The sequence below is a fragment of the Nerophis ophidion genome, linkage group LG20, assembly GCF_033978795.1.
Source record: "Nerophis ophidion isolate RoL-2023_Sa linkage group LG20, RoL_Noph_v1.0, whole genome shotgun sequence".
NCBI lineage: Eukaryota > Metazoa > Chordata > Actinopteri > Syngnathiformes > Syngnathidae > Nerophis > Nerophis ophidion.
Genome location: NC_084630.1, coordinates 19,206,779 through 19,232,523, shown reverse-complemented (window position 1 = coordinate 19,232,523; position 25,745 = coordinate 19,206,779). Strand labels below are relative to the sequence as shown.

General features: G+C 42.5%; 1 protein-coding gene across 2 annotated transcripts in view; it reads right to left on the bottom strand.

Moving 5' to 3' along the window:
• Positions 1-25,745, bottom strand: part of dgke (diacylglycerol kinase, epsilon) — an 89,527-nt gene that overhangs the window by 31,346 nt on the left and 32,436 nt on the right. For both annotated transcript variants that reach the window (XM_061880656.1, XM_061880657.1), the window contains exons 6-8: positions 17,289-17,337; positions 1,831-1,944; positions 1,667-1,738 (exon numbers count right to left, since the gene is read on the bottom strand). In XM_061880656.1, the coding sequence (XP_061736640.1) occupies positions 1,667-1,738; positions 1,831-1,944; positions 17,289-17,337 (235 nt within the window). The remainder of the gene's footprint in view (positions 1-1,666; positions 1,739-1,830; positions 1,945-17,288; positions 17,338-25,745) is intronic.

Sequence of the window (25,745 nt, the reverse complement as noted above, 5' to 3'; positions counted from 1 at the left end):
TTTGACTCCAGGATACAGAGAAGGTAGGTAATGTGCAAGTAAAGATATGTTGTCTGGGTGATGGCAGGAAGCACCAGCATGTATGTGTGAAAGAAAGAAGCACCAGTGTGACCCCAGGATGCAGGGAAGTTAGGTAAAGTGCAGGTAAAGATATGTTGAATGGGTAAAGGCAGGAAACACCAGCAAAAGTCGGTCCTGTCCATCGCTGCTTGCAGCTTTAATTAGGGTCCGCCAAGGACCCTATTGAAACTGTAAGGTTTTATTATTATTATTATTCTTTATTATTATTCCGCTCCTTCGCACCCTAATTTGACCCCCTTAACATGCTTCAAAACTTACCAAATTTGACACACACGTCGGTCTGGCAAACCTTCCCAACTTATTAGGCGACCAAACCCCAAAAATCAAAATTGCGCGCTAGCGCCCCCTAGGAAGAAACAAAAAACAGATTGCTTGTAACTTCCGTTAGGAATGTCGTAGAGACATGAAACAAAAACCTCTATGTAGGTCTGACTTAGACCTACATTTCCAATTGGAAACTTCTGTAGCAAAAATCAACAGGAAGTTGGCAAAAACCCCTTCAAAACAAAATTTTCGCAAAAAATTCCATTTTTGCCTCTTTGAGCTGAAATTTGACCCCCTTAAAATGCTTCAAAACTCACCAAACTTGGCACACACATCAGGACTGGCGGAAATTGTGATCTAATGAAAAAACCAAACCACAAAACTCTAAATTGCGCTTTAGCGCAATTTTTCAATAAAACACAGAAAAAACTGCTCCTAGGAAGAAAAAACAGACAAAACTGCTTGTAACTTCCGGTAGGAATGCCGTAAAGACATGAAACAAAAACGTTTATGTAGGTCTCACTTAGACCTACATTTTAATAATTGACATCCTTCATCAAAAATCAATAGGAAGTTAAAATTTCCCCCTTCAAAATAAAAGTTTTGTAAAAACCTGTCACCTTTTTTCAAACATTATTTCCTCTGAGCCCGTTTGTCGTGACCGCTTCAAACTTGCACAGGAGAGAGATTGAACCCTTCTGATTAAAAGTTGTTCACAGTTTTGATTACTGCTCCGGTTTTGATTTTACGCACCTTCAAAGAACCCCTGCGCAAAGTTTCCTAAAAAATCTAATTTTTGCCTCTTTGAGCTGTAATTTGACCCCCTTAAAATGCTTCAAAGTGCAAGTTATAGCTCTACTCTGCAAAGCGAAATCCAGAAACATCCAGAAACGCCGATCTGTAATTTGACCCCCTTAACATGCTTCAAATCTCACCAAATTTTACACACACACATCAGGACTGGCGAAAATTGCCATCTAATTAAAAAACCAAACCTTAAAAATCTAAATTGCGCTCTAGCGCCTGCTAGAAAAAAACACAGAAAAAACTGCTTGTAACTTCTGTTAGGATTGTCGTAGAGACATGAAACAAAAACCTTTATGTAGGTCTGACTAAGTCCAGGGCTTGAGTCGCGGGGGCAGCAGCCAAAGGCGGACCTGACCAACGCTGCTTGCAGCTTTAATTCATATTGTTTTTGTGTTGGCTGAGTGGATTTTGCAGGCGTGGGGTACATAACGATGTAGACATTAGTTATCAATCACATATCAGTCATAAAAAAATGTCAAGTAAAACCACAGTGATCATATTTGCTGCTTTGTACCTGAATCCTCTTATCCAGGTCTTTGCATTCCTGCACCAAACAATCCTTGGTGCCATACAGGAAATACACCACCTGAAGGAAGGGGAATATAAACAAAGTGTCCAAGAAAACATGTTTTACAGACATATTCAATTGAGGTCTTGATCAATAAAAGCTGCCCTGACCTTGTTGATTATACGACTGGAGAAGAAGGAGGGTGTTTTCTCACGATGTGTGTGGAAATTCAGCGCCATCAGAGCGTCAGGACCCACAGAGAAGTAGTTGTTCATGGCCAAAACCTGAAGAGATCAGGCACTCTATTTAATCAACACACACCACATTTGGCCCTTTCGTTTATTTGGGGCGGGTGAAAGGTAACTCGCCGAAAATCCTCTTAACGAGCACCGGGTGGCTGCTGTGGGCCGCTCCCCCACTCAAAAGTACTCACGGGTGGTTCAGTTTTGTTTGTGACATAAAAAAAAACAATAAAGCGAGAAAAAAAGTTTAGTTGTAATTCCAAACGTAATTGACGAATTTGTCATGTTCCGGTTGTGAAGGAATTGTGCAAATCCGAGGTAAGGTAAGGCACTTCAAGTCGTGCTGGGCCAATTGTCAAAAAAATCAACTACCGTACTTTTCGGACTAAAAGGTGCACTTAAAATCTTAACATTTTCTCAAAAATCGACAGTACGTACGGTGGGCCAAATGTACGGAATAATTCTGGTTGTGCTTACCTACCTTGAAACAATTGTATTTGGTACATGGTGTAGTGATAAGTGTGACCGCTAGATGGCAGTCACACAAGAGATACGTGTAGACTGCAATATGACGCCAATGAACACCAAAAACTTTAAATTTTCCATTGAAAATAAAGAACATAACACACGGCGCTCAAATATCTGTCAAAATCTTTGAATACGACTTTGAAGCCGCAAAATGGCAGCCAAATGCTTCTATTATTAGTAGAAGCATTTAGGTCCCATATTAAAACTCATTTGTATACTCTAGCCTTTAAATAGACCCCCTTTTTAGACCAAGACGTCTTCCTTTAATACGAGCAATTTGATCTCCCACCTCTTCAAGAATCATAAGGAGACACAAGATGAGTACAAGCAGAAGATGGATGAAAAGCAAACACCGGAAGCAGCTTGCAGTGAACGGAAGGTGCCCTGTCTAAACGCAGCATTTCAGAAGCTCTGGCTGACTGCTAGGCCACTTCAAGCACTCACCACCAGCTTGCAGCACATTTCTGTTACTCATACAAATACAGTGGGGCAATGAAGTATTTAGTCAGCCACAGATTGTGAAAGTTCTCCCACTTAAAATGATGACGGAGGGCTGTCATTTTCATCATAAGTACACTTCAGCTGTGAGAGACGGAATGTGAAAAATAAAATCCAGGAATTCACATTGTAGGAATTTTAAATAATTTATTTGTAAATTATGGTGGAAAATAAGTATTTGGTCACTTCAAACAAGGAAGATCTCTGGCTCTCACAGACCTGTAACATCTTCTTTAAGAAGCTCTTCTGTCGTCCAGTCGTTACCTGTATTAATGGCACTTGTTTGAACTCGATATCTGTATAAAAGACACCTGTCCACTGCCTCAAACAGTCAGACTCCAAACTCCACTATGGCCAAGACCTAAGAGCTGTCGAAAGACACCAGGAAAATAATTGTAGACCTGCACCAGACTGGGAAGAGTGAATCTACAATAGGCAAGAAAAAATCAACTGTGGGAGCAATTATCAGAAAATAGAAGACATACAAGACCACTAATAATCTCCCTCGATCTGGGGCTCCACGCAAAATCTCATCCCGTGGGGTCAAAATGATCATGAGAACGGTGAGCAAAAATCCTAGACCCACACGGGAGGACCTGGTGAGTGACCTGCAGAGAGCTGGGACCAAAGTTACCATCAGTAACACACTACGCCGACAGGGAATCAAATCTTGCAGTGCCAGACGTGTCCCCCTGCTTAAGCCAGTGCATGTCCAGGCCCGTCTGAAGATTACAGCAGAGGATTGGGAGAATGTCATGTGGTCAGATGAAACCATAATAGAACTTTTTGGTATAAACTCAACTCGTCGTGTTTGGAGGAAGAAGAATACTGAGTTGCATCCCAAGAACACCACACCTACTGTGAAGCATGGGGGTGGAAACATCATGCTTTGGGGCTGTTTTTCTGCTAAGGGGACAGGACGATTGATCCGTGTTAAGGAAAGAATGAATGGGGCCATGTATCGTGAGATTTTGAGCCAAAACCTCCTTCCATCAGTGAGACCTTTGAATGGTTGACCAAATACTTATTTTCCACCATAATTTACAAATAAAATCTTTAAAATTCCTACAATGTGAATTTGTGGATTTTTTTTCCACATTCTGTCTCTCACAGTTGAAGTGTACCTATGATGAAAATGACAGACCTCTGTCATCATTTTAAGTGGGAGAACTTGCACAATCGGTGGCTGACTAAATGCTTTTTTGCCCCACTATACATTAGAGCAGGGCAGATTGAGTCCAGTTTATAATTTCCTGTTATACAGCATACCAGGCAATCTACTAAAGGAGGACTATGTTATTGTTTACTTTATGACTCTAGTATACTCTGGACTGAAGCTGTGTGCCTTCATTGTTTTTGTAGCTGTTGTTTTGAGCCATGTTTAAAAAAATAATAATAATAATGCACTTTGTGAAAGTCAAAGTATAGTATTTCCCATAGTTGTAGTGAGTATCAGGATTATCTCAGGGAGAGCATGTCCCAAATTCCAAACTGCTGTTTTGAGGCATGTTAAAAAAAAAAACACTTTATGACTTCAATAATGAATATGGCAGTGCCATGTTGACATTTTTTTCCATAACTTGAGTTGATTTATTTTGGAAAACCTTGTTACATCGTTTAATGCCGGGGTGTCAAACACAAATACAGAGTGGGCCAAAATTTTAAACGGAACAAAGCCGCGGGCCAAGTTTGAACAAATTAACCTTTTAATAGGAACCCAAACAAGTTTTGCATTCAATATTGAACAAGCTAGGCTTATAAAACTTTAGTGACATGCAAAATCCAGTTTCAAATATTAATAATAATAGTTAAACAAACATCAATGGCATATCAAATATTTATGCCTTTTTTTCTATTTGCAATCTTCTGAGGTAAATATCACATTTTTTCCACAGGCTAATAATACATTTGAAAATAAAATAACAATAATGAATGAACCAAACATTCAAGCCTTGAAGTAGCAAGAGAAAATGCATGAATAAAACGTTAATTATTGGTTTGCTGGAAGTTTCCCGGAAGAGTTATTGCTGCAAGGGTTTCTGGGTATTTGTTCGGTTGTGTTTATGTTGTGTTACGGTGCGGATGTTCACCCAAAATGTGTTTGTCATTCTTGTTTGGTGTGGGTTCACAGTGTGGCTCATATTTGTAACAGTATTAAAGTTGTTTATACGGCCACCCTCAGTGTGACCTGTATGGCTGTTGATCAAGCATGCCTTGCATTTACTTGTGCGTGTGTGTGTAAAAGCCACAAATATGTGACACACTGTTAGTTATGGAGGAAAAGCGGACGTGATGACAGGTTGTAGAGAACAATAAAGGCAGTGCCTTAAATGCACGCCCCCAATATAGTTGTCCAGGTGGAAATCGGTAGAAATTTGGGAGAATGGTTGCACTGGGAGATTTTCGGGAGGGGCACTGAACTTCGGGAGTCTACCGGGAAAATTAAGAGGGTGGGCAAGTATGAGTATTAGCGGTGAATGCGGTGTTAGCTCTAATGCTAAATTGATATTGCCTCAAGGGCCAAATTAAATTACACGGCGGGCCAGAGTTTGACACCCATGTCTTACGGTGCGGATGTTCTCCCGAAATGTATTTGTCATTCTTGTTTGCTGTGGGTTCACAGTGTGGCGTATATTTGTAACAGTGTTAAAGTTGTTTATACGGCCACCCTCAGTGTGACCTGTATGGCTGTTGACCAAGTATGCCTTGCATACACTTGTGTGTGTGTATGAGCCGCATATATCATGTGATTGGGCCGGCAAGCTGTTTGTATGGAGGAAAAGCGGACGTGGCGACATGTAGAGAACGCCAAAGGCGGTGCTTTTACGGCCCGCCCCCAATATTATTGTCGGGTGGAAATCGCGAGGGTTGACGAGTATGAGTATTAGTGGTGAATGCGGTGTTACAGCGGTATTGGTAATTAGGATTTGGAAAATATCGAAATATCGGTAAAAAGGCCATTGTTGGACATCTTTAATAATTATTTAGCAGGTGCAATGTGATTTATCAAGGGATAGGATTAAACCGTTCTGCGAGCACTTTGTTGTATTGGTGTCCTTTAGTATTTTTTTTTATGACATTCGTTTGACAGAGAATAGATATCATTAAATACTACTTATGTGAAAGCAGAAAATCTTGCATTTTTGGCATCTTGAGTGAGTAAATGCAGCCTCTCCTATGACTACAATAACAAATACTAATGGGTTTCATTGTAGATGTACTCTGTCTAAAAGGCCCATAAAAAGTGGTACATGTCTCTTGCATGTTTGAAAACACAGCAAAACGCAGCAGGTAAGGAGCACGATAACATGAATGTGCAGTCAATGAGTGTCTCGATGGTGATGCCAGGTATAGTACACGCACAATTCTCATTTAAATAAGGCGGCCTGCACCACTTTTCAATTGCACATGCAGTTTTAGCAAATAACATGCAACAAGCTCATTAATAGTACACAGTAGGGGTGTAACGGTACGTGTATTTGTATTAAACCGTTTCGGTACGGGGGTTTCGGTTCAATTCGGAGGTGTACCGAACGAGTACAGATGCCAGCATCGACCGGGGTAGGACAACATGTAAAAGCCAGAGCTGGAAGACGATCCTGCCTCGTTAAAGGGGAACATTATCACAATTTCAAAAGGGTTAAAAACAATAAAAATTAGTTCCCAGTGGCTTGTTTTATTTTTCAAAGTTTTTTTCAAAATTTTACACCTCCTGGAATATCCCTAAAAAAAGCTTTAAACTTCTTGATTTTCGCTATTTGTGATGCGACTGTCCATTTTCCTGTGACGTCATACAGGGCTGCCAATACTAACAACATGGCGGTTACCACAGCAAGATATAGCGACATTAGCTCGGATTCAGACTCGGATTTCAGCGGTTTAAGCGATTCAACAGATTACGCATGTATTGAAACAGATGGTCGGAGTATGGAGGCAGATAGCGAAAACGAAATTGAAAAAGAAATTGAAGCTATTGAGCGAATAGCTATTGACGCTATTCGGCCATAGCATGGGTGTACCTAATGAAGTGGCCCATAGTATGGCTGCCTTATTAGCATCGCCGGTAAAATGTGCGGACCAAACGATCAGGACTTTCGCATCTTGTGACACTGGAGCAACTTAACTCCGTCGATTGGTAAGTGTTTGTTTCGCATTAAATGTGGGTATCTAGTTTCAAGTGTACATACAGCTAGCGTAAATAGCATGTTAGCATCAATTAGCGTAGCATGTTTGCATCGATTAGCTGGCAGTCATGCTGCAACCAAATATGTCTGATTAGCACATAAGTCAACAAAATCAACAAAACTAACCTTTGTGATTTCGTTGACTTAATCGTTGCAAATGCATCTGCAGGTTAACGATACATCTCTGTGCCATGTCTGTCTTAGCATCGCCGGTCAAATGTGAAGACACTCTGGCACATTCAATGGGGGTCTGGCGGCAGATTTCTTGCCAGTGGTGCAACTTGAATCCCTCCCTGTTTGTGTTGTTACACCCTCCGACAACACACCGATGAGGCATGATGTCTCCAAGGTTTCAAAAAAAAGTCGAAAAAACGGAAAATAACAGAGCTGAGACCCGGTGTTTGTAATGTGAAAATGAAAATGGCGAGTGTATTACCTCAGTGACGTCACATTCTGACGTCATCGCTAAAAGACCGATAAACAGAAAGGCGTTAAATTTGCCAAAATTCACCCATTTAGAGTTCGGAAATCAGTTAAAAAAATATGTGGTCTTTTTTCTGCAACATCAAGGTATATATTGAAGCCTGCATAGGTCTGGCGATAATGTTCCCCTTTAAGATCTCAAGTTTGGGAACACTTTGGCTGCGCGATACAACAATGGAGGACGGAGGTTTGCCGACATTGTTCAGCAGCTGCTTCTGACAACACAAGCAGGGGACACACTCCTCCAGGGCTGATGTATTCTCGGGGGCAACACCCTTCACTCTACCCGGCAGTGGGTCTCCAAAGCTCCGGACTCCAGGGTGATTAGTTGTAAATCGTGGCTTTATTGAGGTCTTGCACACAGCCAATCCAACAAAACACTAGCCAGTCCCCGCACTCACTACCGCTCCCTCACCTCGCTTGCCCACACACTCACTGACGTCACATGCTGTCACATATTAAAGGGCCACACACACTACTCTCATAACACATGCTAACGCATTTGAAGAGTCACCACCGCATTTAATCGGCCTCTCTCATTGGTGAGTCAGGCAGGGCTAAAGCAATGCCAAATGTTTTTAAAGCAACAGATTTAAGTCCATATTGCATTAAAAACTAGTTTTGACTCACTTCTATGGTGGAACATGCCAAGTTAGCCAGTCTGGGGGGGAAAAGAAAAGTTAATCTGAGGCTGAGTTGACTTGAAACTGTTTAACGTTGCACTTTTTATACGTAGAAGAAAAGTTTTGATATTTTATTTACAACTTGAGGCAGTTTAATGTTGATTATCGTGGACCCCGACTTAAACAAGTTGAAAAACTATTGGGGTGTTACTATTTAGTGGTCAATTGTACGGAATATGTACTGAACTGTGCAATCTACTCATAAAAGTCTCAATTAATCAATCAAAAAAAGCACTTTATATGTAGAAAGGTTTTATTAAAAAAACATTCTGAGCCCGAGCTTATTTAGTTTTTATTTTATATATTTTGACCACATTAAAGGCCTACTGAAACCCACTACTACTGACCACGCAGTCTGATAGTTTATATATCAATGATGAAATATTAACATTGCAACACATGCAATGTTAATAAATTGCAATTTTATATTTCCCGCAAGTTTCTTGTTGAAAACGTCACGGAATGATGACGTGTACGCGTGACGTCACGTGTTGGAGGGGACATATTAGCGCAGCACCAAACACGGCTAAAAGTTGTCTTTGTTCATGGCGTAATTACACAATATTTTGGACATCTGTGTTGTTTAATCTTTTACAATTTGTTCATTTAAAGGCCTACTGAAATGAGATGTTCTTATTTAAACGGGGATAGCAGGTCCATTCTATGTGTCATACTTGATCATTTCGCGATATTGCCATATTTTTGCTGGAAGGATTTAGTAGAGAACATTGACGATAAAGTTCGCAACTGGACAAAAGCCCTGCCTCTATTGGAAGTCGCAGACGATGACGTCACATGTTGATGGCTCCTCACATATTCACATTGATTTTAATGGGAGCCTCCAACAGAAACAGCTATTCCGACCGAGAAAACCATAATTTTCCCATTAATTTGAGCGAGGATGAAAGATTTGTGTTTGAGGATATTGATAGCGACGGACTAGAAATAAAAAAAAAAAAAAAACAGAATTTCTAGGCGTAGTCAAGGCGTTGAGGGGTTCCGGTTTGGTGGCCGCGGGGATTAGGTCTCTGCTTTTTACAGATGATGTGGTCCTGATGTCTTCATCTGGCCGGGATCTTCAGCTCTCACTGGATCGGTTCACAGCCGAGTGTGAAGTGACTTGAATGAGAATCAGCACCTCCAAGTCTGAGTCCATGGTTCTCGCCCGGAAAAGGGTGGAATGCCATCTCCAGGTTGGGGAGGAGACCCTGCCCCAAGCGGAGCAGATCAAGTACCTAGGAGTCTTGTTCACGAGTGAGGGAAGAGTGGATCATGAGATCGACAGGTGGATCAGTGTGGCGTCTTCAGTATTGCGGACGTTGTATCGATCCGTTGTGGTAAAGAAGGAGCTGAGCCGGAAGGCGTAGCTCTCAATTTACCGGTCGATCTACGTTCCCATCCTCACCTAAGGTCATGAGCTTTGGGTTATGACCGAAAGGATAAGATCACAGGTACAAGCGGCCCAAATGAGTTTCCTCCGCCGGGTGGCGGGGCTCTCCCTTAGAGATAGGGTGAGAAGCTCTGTCATCCGGGAGGAACCCAAAGTAAAGCTGCTGCTCCTCCACATGGAGAGAAGCCAGATGAGGTGGCTCGGGTATCTGGTCAGCATGCCACCTGAACGCCTCCCTAGGGTGGTGTTTAGGGCACGTCCGACCAGTAGGAGGCCACGGGAAAGACCCAGGACACGTTGGGAAGACTATGTCTCCCGGCTGGCCTGGGAACGCCTCGGGATCCACCCGGGAAGAGCTAGACGAAGTGGCTGGGGAGAGGGAAGTCTGGGCTTCCCTGCTTAGGCTGCTGCCCCCGCAACCCGACTTTGGATAAGCGGAAGATGATGGATGGATGGATTGATAGAAAAAAAAAAATCGCGACTGCAATCGCGTTGCATTGAGACGGATTCATATGTTTTTAGAGACATTTACTAGGATAATTCTGGGAAATCCCTTATCTTTCTATTGTGTTGCTAGTGTTTTAGTGAGATTAACAGTACCTGATAGTCAGAGGTGTACGTCCACGGCCGGGTGTTGACGCGCAGTGTCTTGGGGGAGTCGACGGCAGCTGTACGGGAGGCACAAGCTCAGCTGATATCCGGTAATTTGCGACTTTTTAACCACAATTTTCTCACCGAAACCTGCTGGTCGGCATGTAGTCCGCTGTGATCCATACTAAAGTTTCAGCTCCGGGAATTTTAAACAAGGAATCACCGTGTGTTTGTGTGGCCAAAGGCTAAAGCTTCCCAACTCAGTCTTTCTACTTTGACTTCTCCAATATTAATTGAACAAATTGCAAAAGATTCAGCAACACAGATGTCCAAAATACTGTGTAATTATGCCGTTAGAGCAGACGACTTTTAGCTGTGTGTGTGTGTGCAGCGCTCATATTTCCTTAAAACCCGTGACGTCTTGCGTACACGTCATCATTACACGACGTTTTCAAGACGAAACTTCCGGGAAATTTAAAATTGTAATCTAGTAAACTAAAAAGGCCGTATTGGCATGTGTTGCAATGTTAATATTTCATCATTGATATATAAACTATCAGACTGCGTGGTGGGTAGTAGTGGGTTTCAGTAGGCATTTAATAATGGAGACTAGTGATGGGTTGATGAGGCTTCATGTATCGTTTCGACACATTGCAAAACTGTATTGATACTGTGTCACTAAATACTGACATCTGCTGGACATTAGAAATCCCTACAGGCAACCTACGGACACACTCAACTGACACTGATTTTATGACCTAGTACAGGGGTCGGCAACCTTTACCACTCAAAGAGCAATTTTGACCCGTTTCACAAAATAAAGAAGACAATGGGAGCCGCAACCATTCTCGCAAATATCTGCTGGTGGTCACCCAGATAACAATAATAAGGGCGTGCTATGAAACCATTGCCTTTGACGCCTCCAACAACATGTACAAACTGCTTGCCAGTAAGGCAACATGTTGTATGGGGTTTCCGCAGATACATGTACACGACTGCAAGGCATACTGGGTGATACAGGTTACACTGAAGGTTGTGATATGAACAACTTTAACACTCTTATTAATATGCACCACACTGTGAACCCACACCAAACAAGAATGACAAACACATTTCGGGAGAACATCCTCACAGTAACACAACATAAATGCAACACAACACATATGGATGCAAAGGTATTTGTGGTGTTGCGTTTATGTTGTCTTACAGTGATGATGTTCTCCCGAAATGTGTTTGTAATGGTTGTTTGGTGTGGGTTCACAGTGTGGTGCATTTTAGTAAGAGTGTTAAAGTTGTTTTTATCACAACCTTCAGTGTAACCTGTATCACCCAGAATGATTTGCAATCTCGTACATGTGACGATAGAAGCAGCGAAATGCATGCGTCCGGTCTGCACGAAGATAATATTGCGCAAAGGCGGGCGCAATGACATGTTGTAGAGGACGTTAAAAGTAAAGCCAATCACGGCACGCCCTCAATTTTGTAGTCCGAGTGTAAATCGGAGAACATTGGCCCCGGGTGATGTCCGGGAGAGGCACCGGAATCCCCCTGTAACAGTCTGGGGGGTCAGCGATTATGTAGCTCAGCCACATCAGAGTTGCCAAAGAGCCGCAAGCGGCTCCGGAGCCGCGGGTTGCCGACGCCTGACCTAGTATATACAATAATATAAACCAAGTCATTGTATTTCCATCCATCCATCTTCTTCCGCTTATCCGAGGTCGGGTCGCGGGGGTAGCAGCCTAAGCAGGGAAGCCCAGACTTCCCCCTCCCCAGCCACTTCGTTTAGCTCTTCCCGGGGGATCCCAAGGCGTTCCCAGGCCAGCCGGGAGACATAGTCTTCCCAACGTGTCCTGGGTCTTCCCCGTGGCCTCCTACCGGTTGGACGTGCCCTAAACACCTCCCTCGGGAGGCGTTCGGGTGGCATCCTGACCAGATGCCCGAACCACCTCATCTGGCTCCTCTCGATGTGGAGGAGCAGTGGCTTTACTTTGAGCTCCCCCCGGATGGCAGAACTTCTCACCCTATCTCTAAGGGAGAGCCCCGCCACCCGGCGGAGGAAACTCATTTCGGCCACTTGTACCCGTGATCTTATCCTTTCGGTCATGACCCAAAGCTCATGACCATAGGTGAGGATGGGAACGTAGATCGACCGGTAAATTGAGAGCGTTGCCTTTCGGCTCAGCTCCTTCTTCACCACAACGGATCGATACAGCGTCCGCATTACTGAAGACGCCGCACCGATCCGCCTGTCGATCTCACAATCCACTCTTCCCCCACTCGTGAACAAGACTCCTAGGTACTTGAACTCCTCCACTTGGGGCAGGGTCTCCTCCCCGGAGATGGCACTCCACCCTTTTCCGGGCGAGAACCATGGACTCGGACTTGGAGGTGCTGATTCCCATTCCTGTCGCTTCACACTCGGCTGCGAACCGATCCAGTGAGAGCTGAAGATCCCGGCCAGATGAAGCCATCAGGACCACATCATCTGCAAAAAGCAGAGACCTAATCCCGCGGCCACCAAATCGGAACCCCTCAACGCCTTGACTGCGCCTAGAAATTCTGTCTATAAAAGTTATGAACAGAATCGGTGACAAAGGACAGCCTTGGCGGTGTCCAACCCTCACTGGAAACTGGTCATTGTATTTCATTTAGGATTATTTCATATCTTCATTTAAATAAAAAAATATTTGTATCTTTTTTAGATACAGTCGATAAATAATGTGAACATGATTGATTGATACTTCTATTAGTAGATTGCTCAGTACAGTACATATTTCGTACAATTGACCACTAAATAGTAACACCCGAATAAGTTTTTCAACTTGTTTAAATTGGGCTCCACGTGAATCAATTCATGGTAAAAAGGTAATGGGTTCGAGCTGGATTTGAACAAGTGCCCTAAGGAACTCTGCATGAACAACTACAGTCCTCCACTCTACCAACTGAGTTATCGAAGACATTGTCTGTTACCGCTTTTTAATGTAACCAATAGGATGTTTGTGTGGGTGGGACAATGCTGGAAACTTTGAGAGAACAGGATGAAACGACAAGGAAATGAACACAAATACCTTTTTTTCCGATATATGATCAAAATATTCCCACAGGGTAGAAATTATCTCAGACGACGATAAATGGCAAACGACAGAAGTGCGGCGATTCTGTTGGCAGCAGAATCTCTTTGACAGATGCACTTCGTTATAAACACAGGTTGACGCGCAGGTGTCAGTGCGACACAGCTCCCGTATCGGTCACTAGACCAAAACAGCTCATGATCGGTCACGTGACTTTCTAAAAGCGGTATGCGCACTGACACAGGGTTTCGCTCTATGAGCTCGACGCATGCGCCCATGCATCGGTGTTGCCGGACTCATAACTAATGGAGACCATAAAGAACAATGCCGTTGGTGGAAAGCGGTGGATTGCAGCTGTCTTTAGCACCGAGACACAGCCGGTGTTTCTTTGGTAGAGTTGGTAGAGTGGCCCTGCCAGCAACTTGAGGGTTTCAGGTTCGATTACCGCCTCCGCCATCCTAGTCACTGCCGTTGTGTCCTTGGGCAAGACACTTTACCCACCTGCTCCCAGTGCCACCCACACTGGTGAGTGGCACACAATTCACTTCACTTTACTTTGTTTGTTGTGAAGCAGAGCGGTCAAGCGAACATGTTTTCTCTACGTCAACCAGCAGGTTTTTGGATGGGAAAATTGTGATATTAAGTCTTACCGGAGACATCAGTGGATTATGGGACTTCCTGCTGCAGTAGCTGTCAAAAAAGACAGCTGTGAGCTTGGCTCCTCAGCTTCTCTCTGAGAGACTGCGTGTTCACCGCAGCCATCCGACCTCGAGGTATGTCTTTACAATCTCACTAAAACACTATTATAACAATAAGCAGATAAGGGATCTTCCAGAATTATCCTAGTAAATGTGTCTAATTACATCTGAAACGCTCACACTGCCGCCGCTTTTTTTTTTCTTCTAGTCCTTCACTATCAATATCGTAATTCACAAATCTTTCATCCTTGCTCCAATTAATGGGGAAATTGTCGCTTTCTCGGTCCGATTTGCTCTTACTGCTGGTGGCTCCCATTAAAAACAATGTGAATATGTGTGGAGCCCTGCAACTCGTGACGTCATGCGCAGATACTTCCGGTAAAGGCAGGGCTTTTCTATTAGCGACTAAAAGTTGCGAAGTTTATCGTCGATGTTCTCTACTAAATCCTTTCAGCAAAAATATGGCAATATCGCGAAATGATCAAGTATGACACAGAGTGGACCTGCTATCCTCGTTTGAATAAGAACATCTCATTTCAGTAGGCCTTTAAAGGGGAACATTATCACCAGACCTATGTAAGCGTCAATATATACCTTGATGGTGCAGAAAAAAGACCATATATTTTTTTTAACCAATTTCCGAACTCTAAATTGGTGAATTTTAGTGAATTAAACGCCTGTTTATCGCTCTTTTAGCCGATAACGTCAGAATGTGACGTCAACGAGGTAATACAGCTACCATTTTAATTTTCAACACATTGCAAACATCGGGTCTCAGCTCTGTTATTTTCCGTTTTTCGACTATTCTTTGGAACCTTGGAGACATCATGCCTAGTCGGTGTGTTGTCGGAGGGTGTAACAACACTAACAGGGAGTTGCACCACTGGCCCGAAGATGCGAAAGTGGCAAGAAATCTGCCGCCAGACCCCCATTGAATGTGCCGGAGTGTCTGCACATTTTACCGCCGATTACACACATGGCACAGAGATGTATGGATAACCTGCAGATGCATTTGCAACGATAAAGTCAACGAAATCCCAAAGGTGAGTTTTGTTGATGTTGTTGACTTATGTGCTAATCAGACATATTTGGTTGCGGCGTGACTGCCAGCTAATCGATGCTAACATGCTACGCTAATCGATGCTAACATGCTATTTACCGGCGGTGCTAAAGCAGACATGGTACAGAGATGTATGGATAACCTGCAGATGCATTTGCAACTATATTACCTTTCCTTCCACCCACATTTAATGCGAAAAAAACACTTACAAATCGACGGATTTAAGTTGCTCCAGTGTCACGAGATGCGAAAGTCCTGATCATTTGGTCCGCACATTTTACGAGCGATGCTAACGCAGCTATTCGGCCATGCTATGGCTATGTATAGCGTCAATAGCTTCAGTTTCTTCTTCAATACTTTCATACTCCAACCATCCGTTTCAATAGATGCGTAATCTGTTGAATCGCTTAAACCGCTGAAATCCGAGTCTGAATCCGAGCTAATGTCGCTATATCTTGCTGTGGTATTCGCCATTGTTTGTTTACATTGGCAGCACTGTATGACGTCACAGGAAAATGGATAATGTCTTCGCAGAGAGCGAAAAAAGGCACTTTAAAGCTTTTTTTAGGGATATTCCGGGACCGGTAAAATTTTGAAAAAAACTTCAAAAAATACAACAAGCCACGGGGAACTGATTTTTATAGTTTTAAACCCTTTTGAAATTGGGATAATGTTCCCCTTTAACCCTGGCAATGGACCCTGTGTGTTAAGAGATGCGCGGTTTGCGGTCTCATCCGCGGAGTCCGCGGATAAACCACGGGTCGGACGGGTGACATGACGAAAAAATTGATTTTAATTTGATTCGGGCGGGTGGCGGTTGAACCATCCGGAAATATTTGATATACATGGTTCTGGGATCGGTATACTTTGCCATTCAAAGAGCCATTTAAGACCCGTGTCATAAAGTGAGGAAGACAATAGGAGACGCTATTATTCTCTAGAATGACTGCCGGCAGTCACCCAGATAATAAGTATTAGGGCGTGCTATGAAGCCATTGGCTTCGTCGCCTTCTACATGTACGATCTGCTTGTCAGTCCAGCATCATGTTGTGTGTGGCTTCCGCGGCAACACGCACACGACTGCAAGGCATACTGGGTGACACAGAGTACACTAATTGTTGTGATATAAACAATTTTAACAAGACTGACAAACACATTTCGGGAGAACATCCTCACAGTAACACAATATAAACGCAACACAACTAATACCCAGAATCTTTTGTAAACGTGACAATTCCTGACTATTTTATACACCCCGCTAGCAGCAAACCCCACCATCCCCCCCCGACCCCAACCCTCCAGTGCGTCGGTAAGGTGGGCGAGGTTGGCGGCGCGGGGGTGTAAAATATATCCAGGAATTTTCACGGATACAAAAGGATTCTAGGTATTTGTTGTGTTGCGTTTATGTTGTGTTACTGTGAGGATGTTCTCCCGAAATGTATTTGGCAATCTTGTATTGTGTGGCTTCACAGCGTGGCGCATGTTACTAACAGTGTTAAAAATTGTTTACATCACAACCATTAGTGTACTCTGTGTCACCCAGTATGCCTTTCAATCTTGTACGTGTGATTGCGGAAGCTGCACACAACATGTTGCTGGACTAACATTAGGTTTGCACATGTTGTTGAAGGTGTCAAAGGCAATGGCTTCACAGCACGCCAATATTCTTGACATCAGGATGAACGCTATTGGATAGTCGCGAGAACGTTAGCAGCTCCAATTGTCTTCATTACTCTGTGAAACGGGTTTAAATAGCTCTGTGAGTGGTAAAGGCGGCCGACCTCTGATGTATTTCAGCGGGCGGTTGGCGGGCGGGTACGGTTCTGACAAAATGTTGGTCCGGGTGGACGGCGGGTGGATGACGACTTTGGTGATGCGGTTGCGGATGATATAATTGCCTATCCGCGCATCTCTACTGTGTGTGTATGTATGTTATGCCATTGTTTACAAAATTGGTAAATAAATAACCCCAAAATTTATATTTTGTTGTTTTCTTACCGTACCGAAAATGATCCGAACCGTGACCTCTAAACCGAAATTTTTTGTGCACCGTTACACTCCTAGTAGTTTTTCATAGATTAGTCACTCTTTTTATCACATCTTAGTAAATCCGGCTCTTATAGTTTCCAGTTATAAATAACTTGCATGTTTTTGTTGAGTGGAGAATCAAAAAGGGTTGACATCAACATGACAAACTCACCTTTGGTTTGCGGATAGAGAGGCCTTTGGAAGACACCTGCACTTTCCATCTGAAAATAGATCAAGTCAGGAATCAATGAGATGACTCATTTCCAACTGGTGTGTTGTTTAGAATTGGAGGGGTCAACTTTTGGTCTATTGCTACCAACGTTGATGGAAGAACAATCCACTGTGGTCTATTTCTGCCTCTTTTCAAGATACGCAATTTCTATTGCTACTGTAGTAAACTACTGATAGAGTGCAGTTAATATAACATCAAACAAGAAGGTTTTCAGAAAGCACTTAATGGGAGACATTGGATAAACTGGGGTAAATAAATAAGACAGAAAAAGCCATTGAAAACTGTAGTGACGCCTTACACCCACTAGATGGCAACACATACTTGTTTACGCCTTTATTTTGAAATCCAACCTGTTCAACAGCCAGGTCAGGGATGTCCAAACTTTTTGACTGGGGAACGTATTGGGCTTAAAGGGGAACATTATCACGATTTCAGAAGGGTTAAAACCAATAAAAATCAGTTCCCAGTGGCTTATTTTATTTTTTGAAGTTTTTTTCAAAATTTTACCCGTCCCGGAATATCCCTAAAAAAAGCTCTAAAGTGCTGGATTTTCGCTATTTGCTTAAGCCACTGTCCATTTCCCTGTGACGTCACGTAGCGATTCCAATACAAACAATGGCGAATAGCACAGCAAGATATAGCGACATTAGCTCGGATTCAGACTCGGATTTCAGCGGCTTAGGCGATTCAACAGATTACGCATGTATTGAAATGGAAACGAAATTGAAGAAGAAACTGAAGCTATTGAGCGAATAGCTATTGACGCTAGGCCATGCATGTCTGCGTTAGGATCGCCGGTAAAATGTGCAGACCAAACGATCAGGACTTTTGTAAAGACACTGGATCAACTTAAATCCGTCGATTGGTAAGTGTTTGTTTCACATTAAATGTTTCATATGTACATACAGGTAGCCTAAATAGCATGTTAGCATCGATTAGCTGGCAGTCATGCCGTGACCAAATATGTCTGATTAGCACATAAGTCAATAACATCAACAAGTACTCACCTTTGTGATTTTGTTGACTTTATCGTTGGGAATGCGTCTGCTTTGAGTGTCGCAGGATATCCAGACATTCTTGTCATCTCTGTCGTAGCATCGCCGGTAAAAAACAAACTTTCGCATCTCTTGACACTGGAGCAACTTAAATCCGTCGATTGCTAAGTGTTTGTTTGGCATTAAATGTGGATGGAAGGAAAGGCTAGATGTAAATATAGTTACAAATGAGGCGTAATGCTGCAATATGTACACAGCTAGCCTAAATAGCACGTTAGTATCGATTAGCATGCCGTGCTAATCGATGCACATTCTACGTAAATCAACTTGAATCCGTCCCTGATCGTGTTGTTACACCCTCCGACAACACACCGACGAGGTATAATGTCTCCAAGGTACCGGAAAACAGTCGAAAAAACGGAAAATAACAGAGCTGATTTGACTCGATGCGTGTGATGTGGTGGGGAAAAATGGCGTTCAGTATCGATGTGAAGTCACGTTCTGACGTCGTCGCTCAGAGAGGGATAAACAGAAAGGCGTTTAATTCGTCAAAATTCACCCATTTAGAGTTTGGAAATCGGTTAAAGAAATATATGGTCTTTTTTCTGCACCATCAAGGTATATATTGACGCTTACATAGGTCTGGTGATAATGTTCCCCTTTAAAAACAATGTAGCCGGACTGCATGCAAAGTAACTACACACACCCACACACACATATATATATATATATATATATATATATACTGTATATGTACAACTGTAAATATTATTATAATATAATGGATATATATAATTAACATTTATTGTGATTGGTTAGTAATGGTGAAAGTTCAACTCCTACCTTGTTTACTTTGGTGACAACCTCCATAAGGTTTTTTAGAGAATCAGAAATATCAAGCAGCTAAAATGCCCCAAACATATATACCGTATTTTTCGGACTATAAGTCGCAGTTTTTTTTCATAGATTGGCCGGGGGTGCGACTTATACCCAGGAGCGACTTATGTGTGAAATTATTAACACATTACCGTAAAATATCAAATAATATTTTTTAGCTCATTCACGTAAGAGACTAGACGTATAAGATTTCATGGGATTTATGGATTAGGAGTGACAGATTGTTTGGTAAAGGTATAGTACAGGGGTCACCAACCTTTTTGAAACCAAGAGCTACTTCTTGGGTACTGATTAATGCGAAGGGCTACCAGTTTGATACACACTTAAATAAATTGCCAGAAATAGCCAATTTGCTCAATTTACCTTTAATGAATAAATATATATATATATATATATATATATAAAAATGGGTATTTCTGTCTGTCATTCCGTTGTACTTTTTTTTTCCTTTTACGGAAGGTTTTTTGTAGAGAATAAATGATGAAAAAACGGTTTAAAAGAGGAGAAAACACGAAAAAATGAAAATTACATTTTGAAACAGTTTATCTTCAATTTCGACTCTTTAAAATTCAACCGAAAAAAGAGAAAAAAAAAATTTGAATCTTTTTGAAAAAAATAAAAAAAAAATAATTCATGGAACATCGTTAGTAATTTTTCCTGATTAATATTAATTTTAGAATCTTGATGACAAGTTTTAAAATATGTTAAAATTCAATCTGCACTTTGTTAGAATATATAACAAATTGGACCAAGCTATATTTCTAACAAAGACAAATCATTATTTCTTCTAGATTTTCCAGAACAAAAATTTTAAAAGAAATTCAAAAGACTTTGAAATAAGATTTAAATTTAATTCTACAGATTTTTTAGATTTGCCAAAATATTTTTTTTTAATTTTAATCATAAGTTTGGAGAAATATTTTACAAATATTCTTCGTCGAAAAAACAGAAGCTAAAATGAAGAATTAAATTAAAATGTATTTATTATTTTTTACAATAAAAAAAAAATACTTGAACATTAATTTAAATCGTCAGGAAAGAAAAGGAAGGAATTTAAAAGGTAAAATGTCAAGGTTGTTTGGTGACGAACCCCAAGATGCAGCGATGGAGGCAGGCATGGAATGTGAACACATGATTTAATTAAATACAAAGACAAAAACTAAACCAAAAGGGTACAAACACAAGGCGCGCCAGGCGGTTAATCAAACAAAAGGAGCTAACCTGGGAGCTAGAAAATAACGAACAGGAGCTTAGCGTGGAAGCTAGCGGGTAGCGAACAGGCAAACAGAAGTCGTACTTGTATAATGAAAAATAAAACGGAAGCAGGGAACAAAAAACAGTAAGCTACAAACATCAACTGAATATAGCTTACCGCTACGCTGCAAAGACAAGGTACGACAGGAGCGATAACAGATCACAAGAGCGACTAGACGTGACATCCATCCATCCATTTCCTACCGCTTATTCCCTTTTGGGGTCGCGGGGGGCGCTGGCGCCTATCTCAGCTACAACATCGACAAGACAATACAATGATCCAGCAACTGACACAAAACAAAACAAGTAGAAATAGGATCAGGCTGATTGACATCAGGTGTGACCAAATGCCAATCAGCCGCAGCTGAGTGAAAACAGGACACAGGGAGACAAACAGGAAGCTGATCCAAAATAAGAGCACTACACAGGAACTAAGGACAGGAAATACTGAACACACAGAGGGAGAAACTAAAACACAAACCAACTGCCAGTGGCAACTCTGACATAAAAAGGTATATGTGTTTAAAAATCCTAAAATCATTTTTAAGGTTGTATTTTTTCTCTAAAATTGTCTTTCTGAAAGTTATAAGAAGCAAAGTAAAAACATAAATGAATTTATGTAAACAAGTGAATACCAAGTCTTTAAAATATTTTCTTGGATTTTCGAATTCTATTTGAGTTTTGTCTCTCTTAGAATTAAAAATGTCAAGCAAAGCGAGACCATCTTGCTAGTAAATAAATACAATTTAAAAAATAGAGGCAGCTCACTGGTAAGTGCTGCTATTTGAGCTATTTTTAGAACAGGCCAGCGGGCGACTCATCTGGTACTTACGGGCTACCTGGTGCCCGCGGGCACCGCGTTGGTGACCCCTGGTCTAGCATGTTCTATATGTAATAGTTATTTGAATGACTCTTACCATAATATGTTAGGTAAACATAGCAGGCACCTTCTCAGTTGCTTATTTATGCCTCATATAACGTACACTTTATCAGCCTGTTGTTCACTATTCTTTATTTATTTTAAATTGCCTTTCAAATGTCTATTCTTGGTGTTGGGTTTTATCAAATAAATTTCCCCCAAAAATGCGACTTATGCATTTTCGGCAGGTGCGACTTATACCCCGGAGCGACTTATACTCCGAAAAAGGCGGTAATTAAATTTTTTTGTGCAAAAAAACTATTTCAATATCATTAACTTGACATTGACTTGTGTCCCGTCCAAAGGCAAAACCCAGTAACTCAAGTTTGGACAAAACTGAGCTGATGATAATTTCGGAGTTCCTAGGTGATATGCTTTACATTAGTGTATGCGATATTGTAATTTGTTCCGTAAGTAAGCTGTTACGCGCATGGCAGGACCTAGCAACTACCACGTAACCATGTAGGTAAAACAGAAAAACCTAGTATCTCAAGGGACCAATCGGAGCTTCTTTGTCAGTCGCCTTATTGTCTTTTATGGGACATTTGCACGAATGGGGGCCGACGGTCAACTTGATTATGTGATATTATGGCACAAGGGGATATTTGGAAGCACCTTCATTAAATGTATGGTTCTTGATTCTTTCCCTTGCATACTCTTTTGGGCGGATAACTGTTGAGGTCAAAATAAAAACTGGACGCTGTACACGGCTCTTGCCCAATGTGCAAACGCAGAATGGGGGCCCGCCCGAGATTGTGATAAAATATCTGGAGAAAGGGCACACGTTCATGAGAGCAGATTCAATCCGTGGCTCAATCGGCAAGAAGATGAACGCTCAAGAAAACATCTATACGTTTGGTGACTTTGTAGATCTTTGTAAGACAGCATCAAGATAGATTGGTTTTCCTTTGTTTTCTCAAAATCAGCTAAAAGTGAGTTACTAGGTTCTGCCTTTGTGTTAGGCACATCATCAACAGCAGCTTGATTGCTGGCAGTGTTCCCTCTTTTTGTAAAGGAGCTGTTGTTGAGACTTAGATAAAAAAAAAACTGCAAGTTTATCAAATTATCGACCCGTTTCTAAATGTCAAAAAATTTGGAGAAATGCGTTTTGGTGCAACTGCAGCCTTTTTTTTTTCATATAAAAATAGCACTTTAGATCCATTTCAGTCTGGATACCAAGCTTTGCACAGTGCTGAATCTGCACTTTTAGAGTTTTTTAATGACTTGCTTTTCATGTCTGATTCTGGCAGCTCTGCCATTTTAGTGAAGTGAAGTGAAGTATATTTATATAGCGCTTTTTCTCTAGTGACTCAAAGCGCTATACATAGTGAAACCCAATATCTAAGTTACATTCAAACCAGTGTGGGTGGCACTGGGAGCAGGTGGGTAAAGTGTCTTGCCCAAGGACACAACGGCAGTGACTAGGTTGGCAGAAGCAGGAATCGAACCTGCAACCCTCAAGTTGCTGACACGGCCACTCTACCAACCGAGCTAAACCGCCCCGGTGCTTTTAGTGCTTTTGGATCTTACAGCTGCCTTTGACACAGACCACCACACGATTCTTTTCGGGCGCCTGAGAGACTGTGTGGGTATTAGGGGTACTGCATTAGAGTGGTTCAGATCCTACCTGTCAGAAAGGTCCTTCTCTGTCAGGCTGGGGGACGCCACCTCTTCTTCTGCTCCGCTTTACTGTGGTGTACCCCAGGGATCTATTTTAGGCCCCATTCTGTTTGCGCTATATCTCCTCCCTCTTGGAGAGATTTTTAAGAAACATGGAGTGTCTTATCACCTTTATGCGGACGCCTGCCAAATGTATTTGCCGATTTCAAAAGGCCACGGCCCCTTGGCATCCCTTCTCAACTGTCTATGCCACGTCAAGGCTTGGGTAGCCCAGATTCTTTTAATAATGAATGAGGGAAAACCTGAAATTTTAGTTTTTTGTCCGGGCCTCACTGACTTGGGACCATTGCAAAATGATGTGCGTCCCAAAGTCACCAGCCTTGGCGTCACTTTAGACAGCGATTTTAAACTTAAATAAATAAATGATAAATGGGTTGTACTTGTATAGCGCTTTTCTACCTTCAAGGTACTCAAAGCGCTTTGACACTACTTCCACATTTACCCATTCACACACACATTCACACACTGATGGAGGGAGCTGCCATGCAAGGCGCCAACCAGCACCCATCAGGAGCAAGGGTGAAGTGTCTTGCTCAGGACACAACGGACGTGACGAGGTTGGTACTAGGTGGGAATTGAACCAGGGACGCTCGGGTTGCGCACGGCCACTCTCCCCACTGCGCCACGCCGTCCCAACTGACAAACAAGTCAATGGCGTTTTGAAATCGTGTTTTTATCATCTTTGTCTTTTAGCAAAAGTAAACTTTTAACCTTGCTGAACAAGTCGTGCATGCTTTTATTTCAAGTCGCCTGGACTACTGCGATACTGTCCTATATCACCGATTCTGTTCATAACTTTTATGGACAGAATTTCTAGGCGCAGTCAAGGCGTTGAGGGGTTCCGGTTTGGTGACAGCAGGATTAGGTCTCTGCTTTTTGCAGATGATGTGGTCCTGATGGCTTCATCTGACCGGGATCTTCAGCTCTCACTGGATCGGTTCGCAGCCGAGTGTGAAGCGACCGGAATGAGAATCAGCACCTCCATGGTTCTCGCCCGGAAAAGGGTGGAATGCCATCTCCGGGTTGGGGAGGAGACCCTGCCCCAAGTGGAGGAGATCAAGTACCTAGGAGTCTTGTTCACGAGTGAGGGAAGAGTGGATCGTGAGATCGACAGGCGGATCGGTGCGGCGTCTTCAGTAATGCGGACGTTGTACCGATCCGTTGTGGTGAAGAAGGAGCTGAGCCGGAGGGCAAAGCTCTCAATTTACCGGTCGATCTACGTTCCCATCCTCACCTGTGGTCATGAGTTTTGGGTCATGACCCAAAGGATAAGATCCCGGGTACAAGCGGGCGAAATGAGTTTCCTCCGCCGGGTGGCGGGGCTCTCCCTTAGAGATAGGGTGAGAAGCTCTGCCATCCGGGAGGAGCTCAAAGTAAAGCCGCTGCTCCTCCACATGGAGAGGAGCCAGATGAGGTGGTTCGGGCATCTGGTCAGGATGCCACCCGAATGCCTCCCTAGGGAGGTGTTTAGGGCACGTCCAACCGGTAGGAGGCCACGGGGAAGACCCAGGACACGTTGGGAAGACTATGTCTCCCGGCTGGCCTGGGAACGCCTCGGGATCCCCCGGGAAGAGTTAGACGAAGTGGCTGGGGAGAGGGAAGTCTGGGTTTCCCTGCTTAGGCTGTTTCCCCCGCGACTCGACCTCAGATAAGCGGAAGAAGATGGATGTATGGATGGACTACTGCGATGCACTTTATGCTCTTTCTCGGTCGCAGTTAGTCCAGAACGCGGCAGCACGACTTTTAACAGCAGCCAGGAAACGCCGGCATATAACCCCCAATTCCCTGTTCATTTTATAATTGATTTGAAAACTTTGCCGTTTGCTTTTAAAGCTTTACATGGACTGGCACCTCATTATATCTCGAACCTCATTCAAATTTACACTCCTGCGTGCGCTCTGAGGGCCGAGAGCCAGTTCCAGCTCGTGGTGCCCAAGACCAGACTTAAGACCAGGGGAGACAGGGCCTTCTCTGTGGTCGGCCCTAAGCTCTGGAACACTCTGCCCCTCCATGTTAGAACTGCTCCCACAGTGGAGTGTTTTAGATCTCGTCTTAACACCCACTTTTATTCTTTGGCTTTTAACACTACATGAGTTGTGTGGTCCTCCGTGTTTTTAAAATGTTGATTTCTATTTATTGTTTTAATTGGTTGTACCCTTTGAAATAGTTTTTAATCATATGTATTTTTATATGTATTTATTTTTTGTTTTTATTCAGTAATTGTTGGAGCTAAGGATAAAATTTGAATATTGTTTTTTAAAATTGTTGTGCAGCACTTTGGAAACACTTTTGTTGTTTAAATGTGCTATACAAATAAAGTGGATTGGATTGGATTAAAACATAACATTAATGAACCGGCTTAAATCAATCCTGATCACAAACCCAGTACCTCCGCCATTATATTCCTGTCAGTGATGGAGCAGGAAGCAGCTAGGAATACATTCATGGTAGAAATTTCATTTAAAGTGCCCTGTCATTCATTAATTGATATTTTATATGTGCCTCATTGCACAAAACGTGGCCCCCCACCGATCACAGGGCCTTATGATCAGCATGTGGTCTTGTCAATAGGGCAGGGCAGCCCTAAGTTATATTCTCTTTTTTTTTGACTCGGGTAAGTACGCCCTAAGACTAAAATCACTTAAAAAGGTG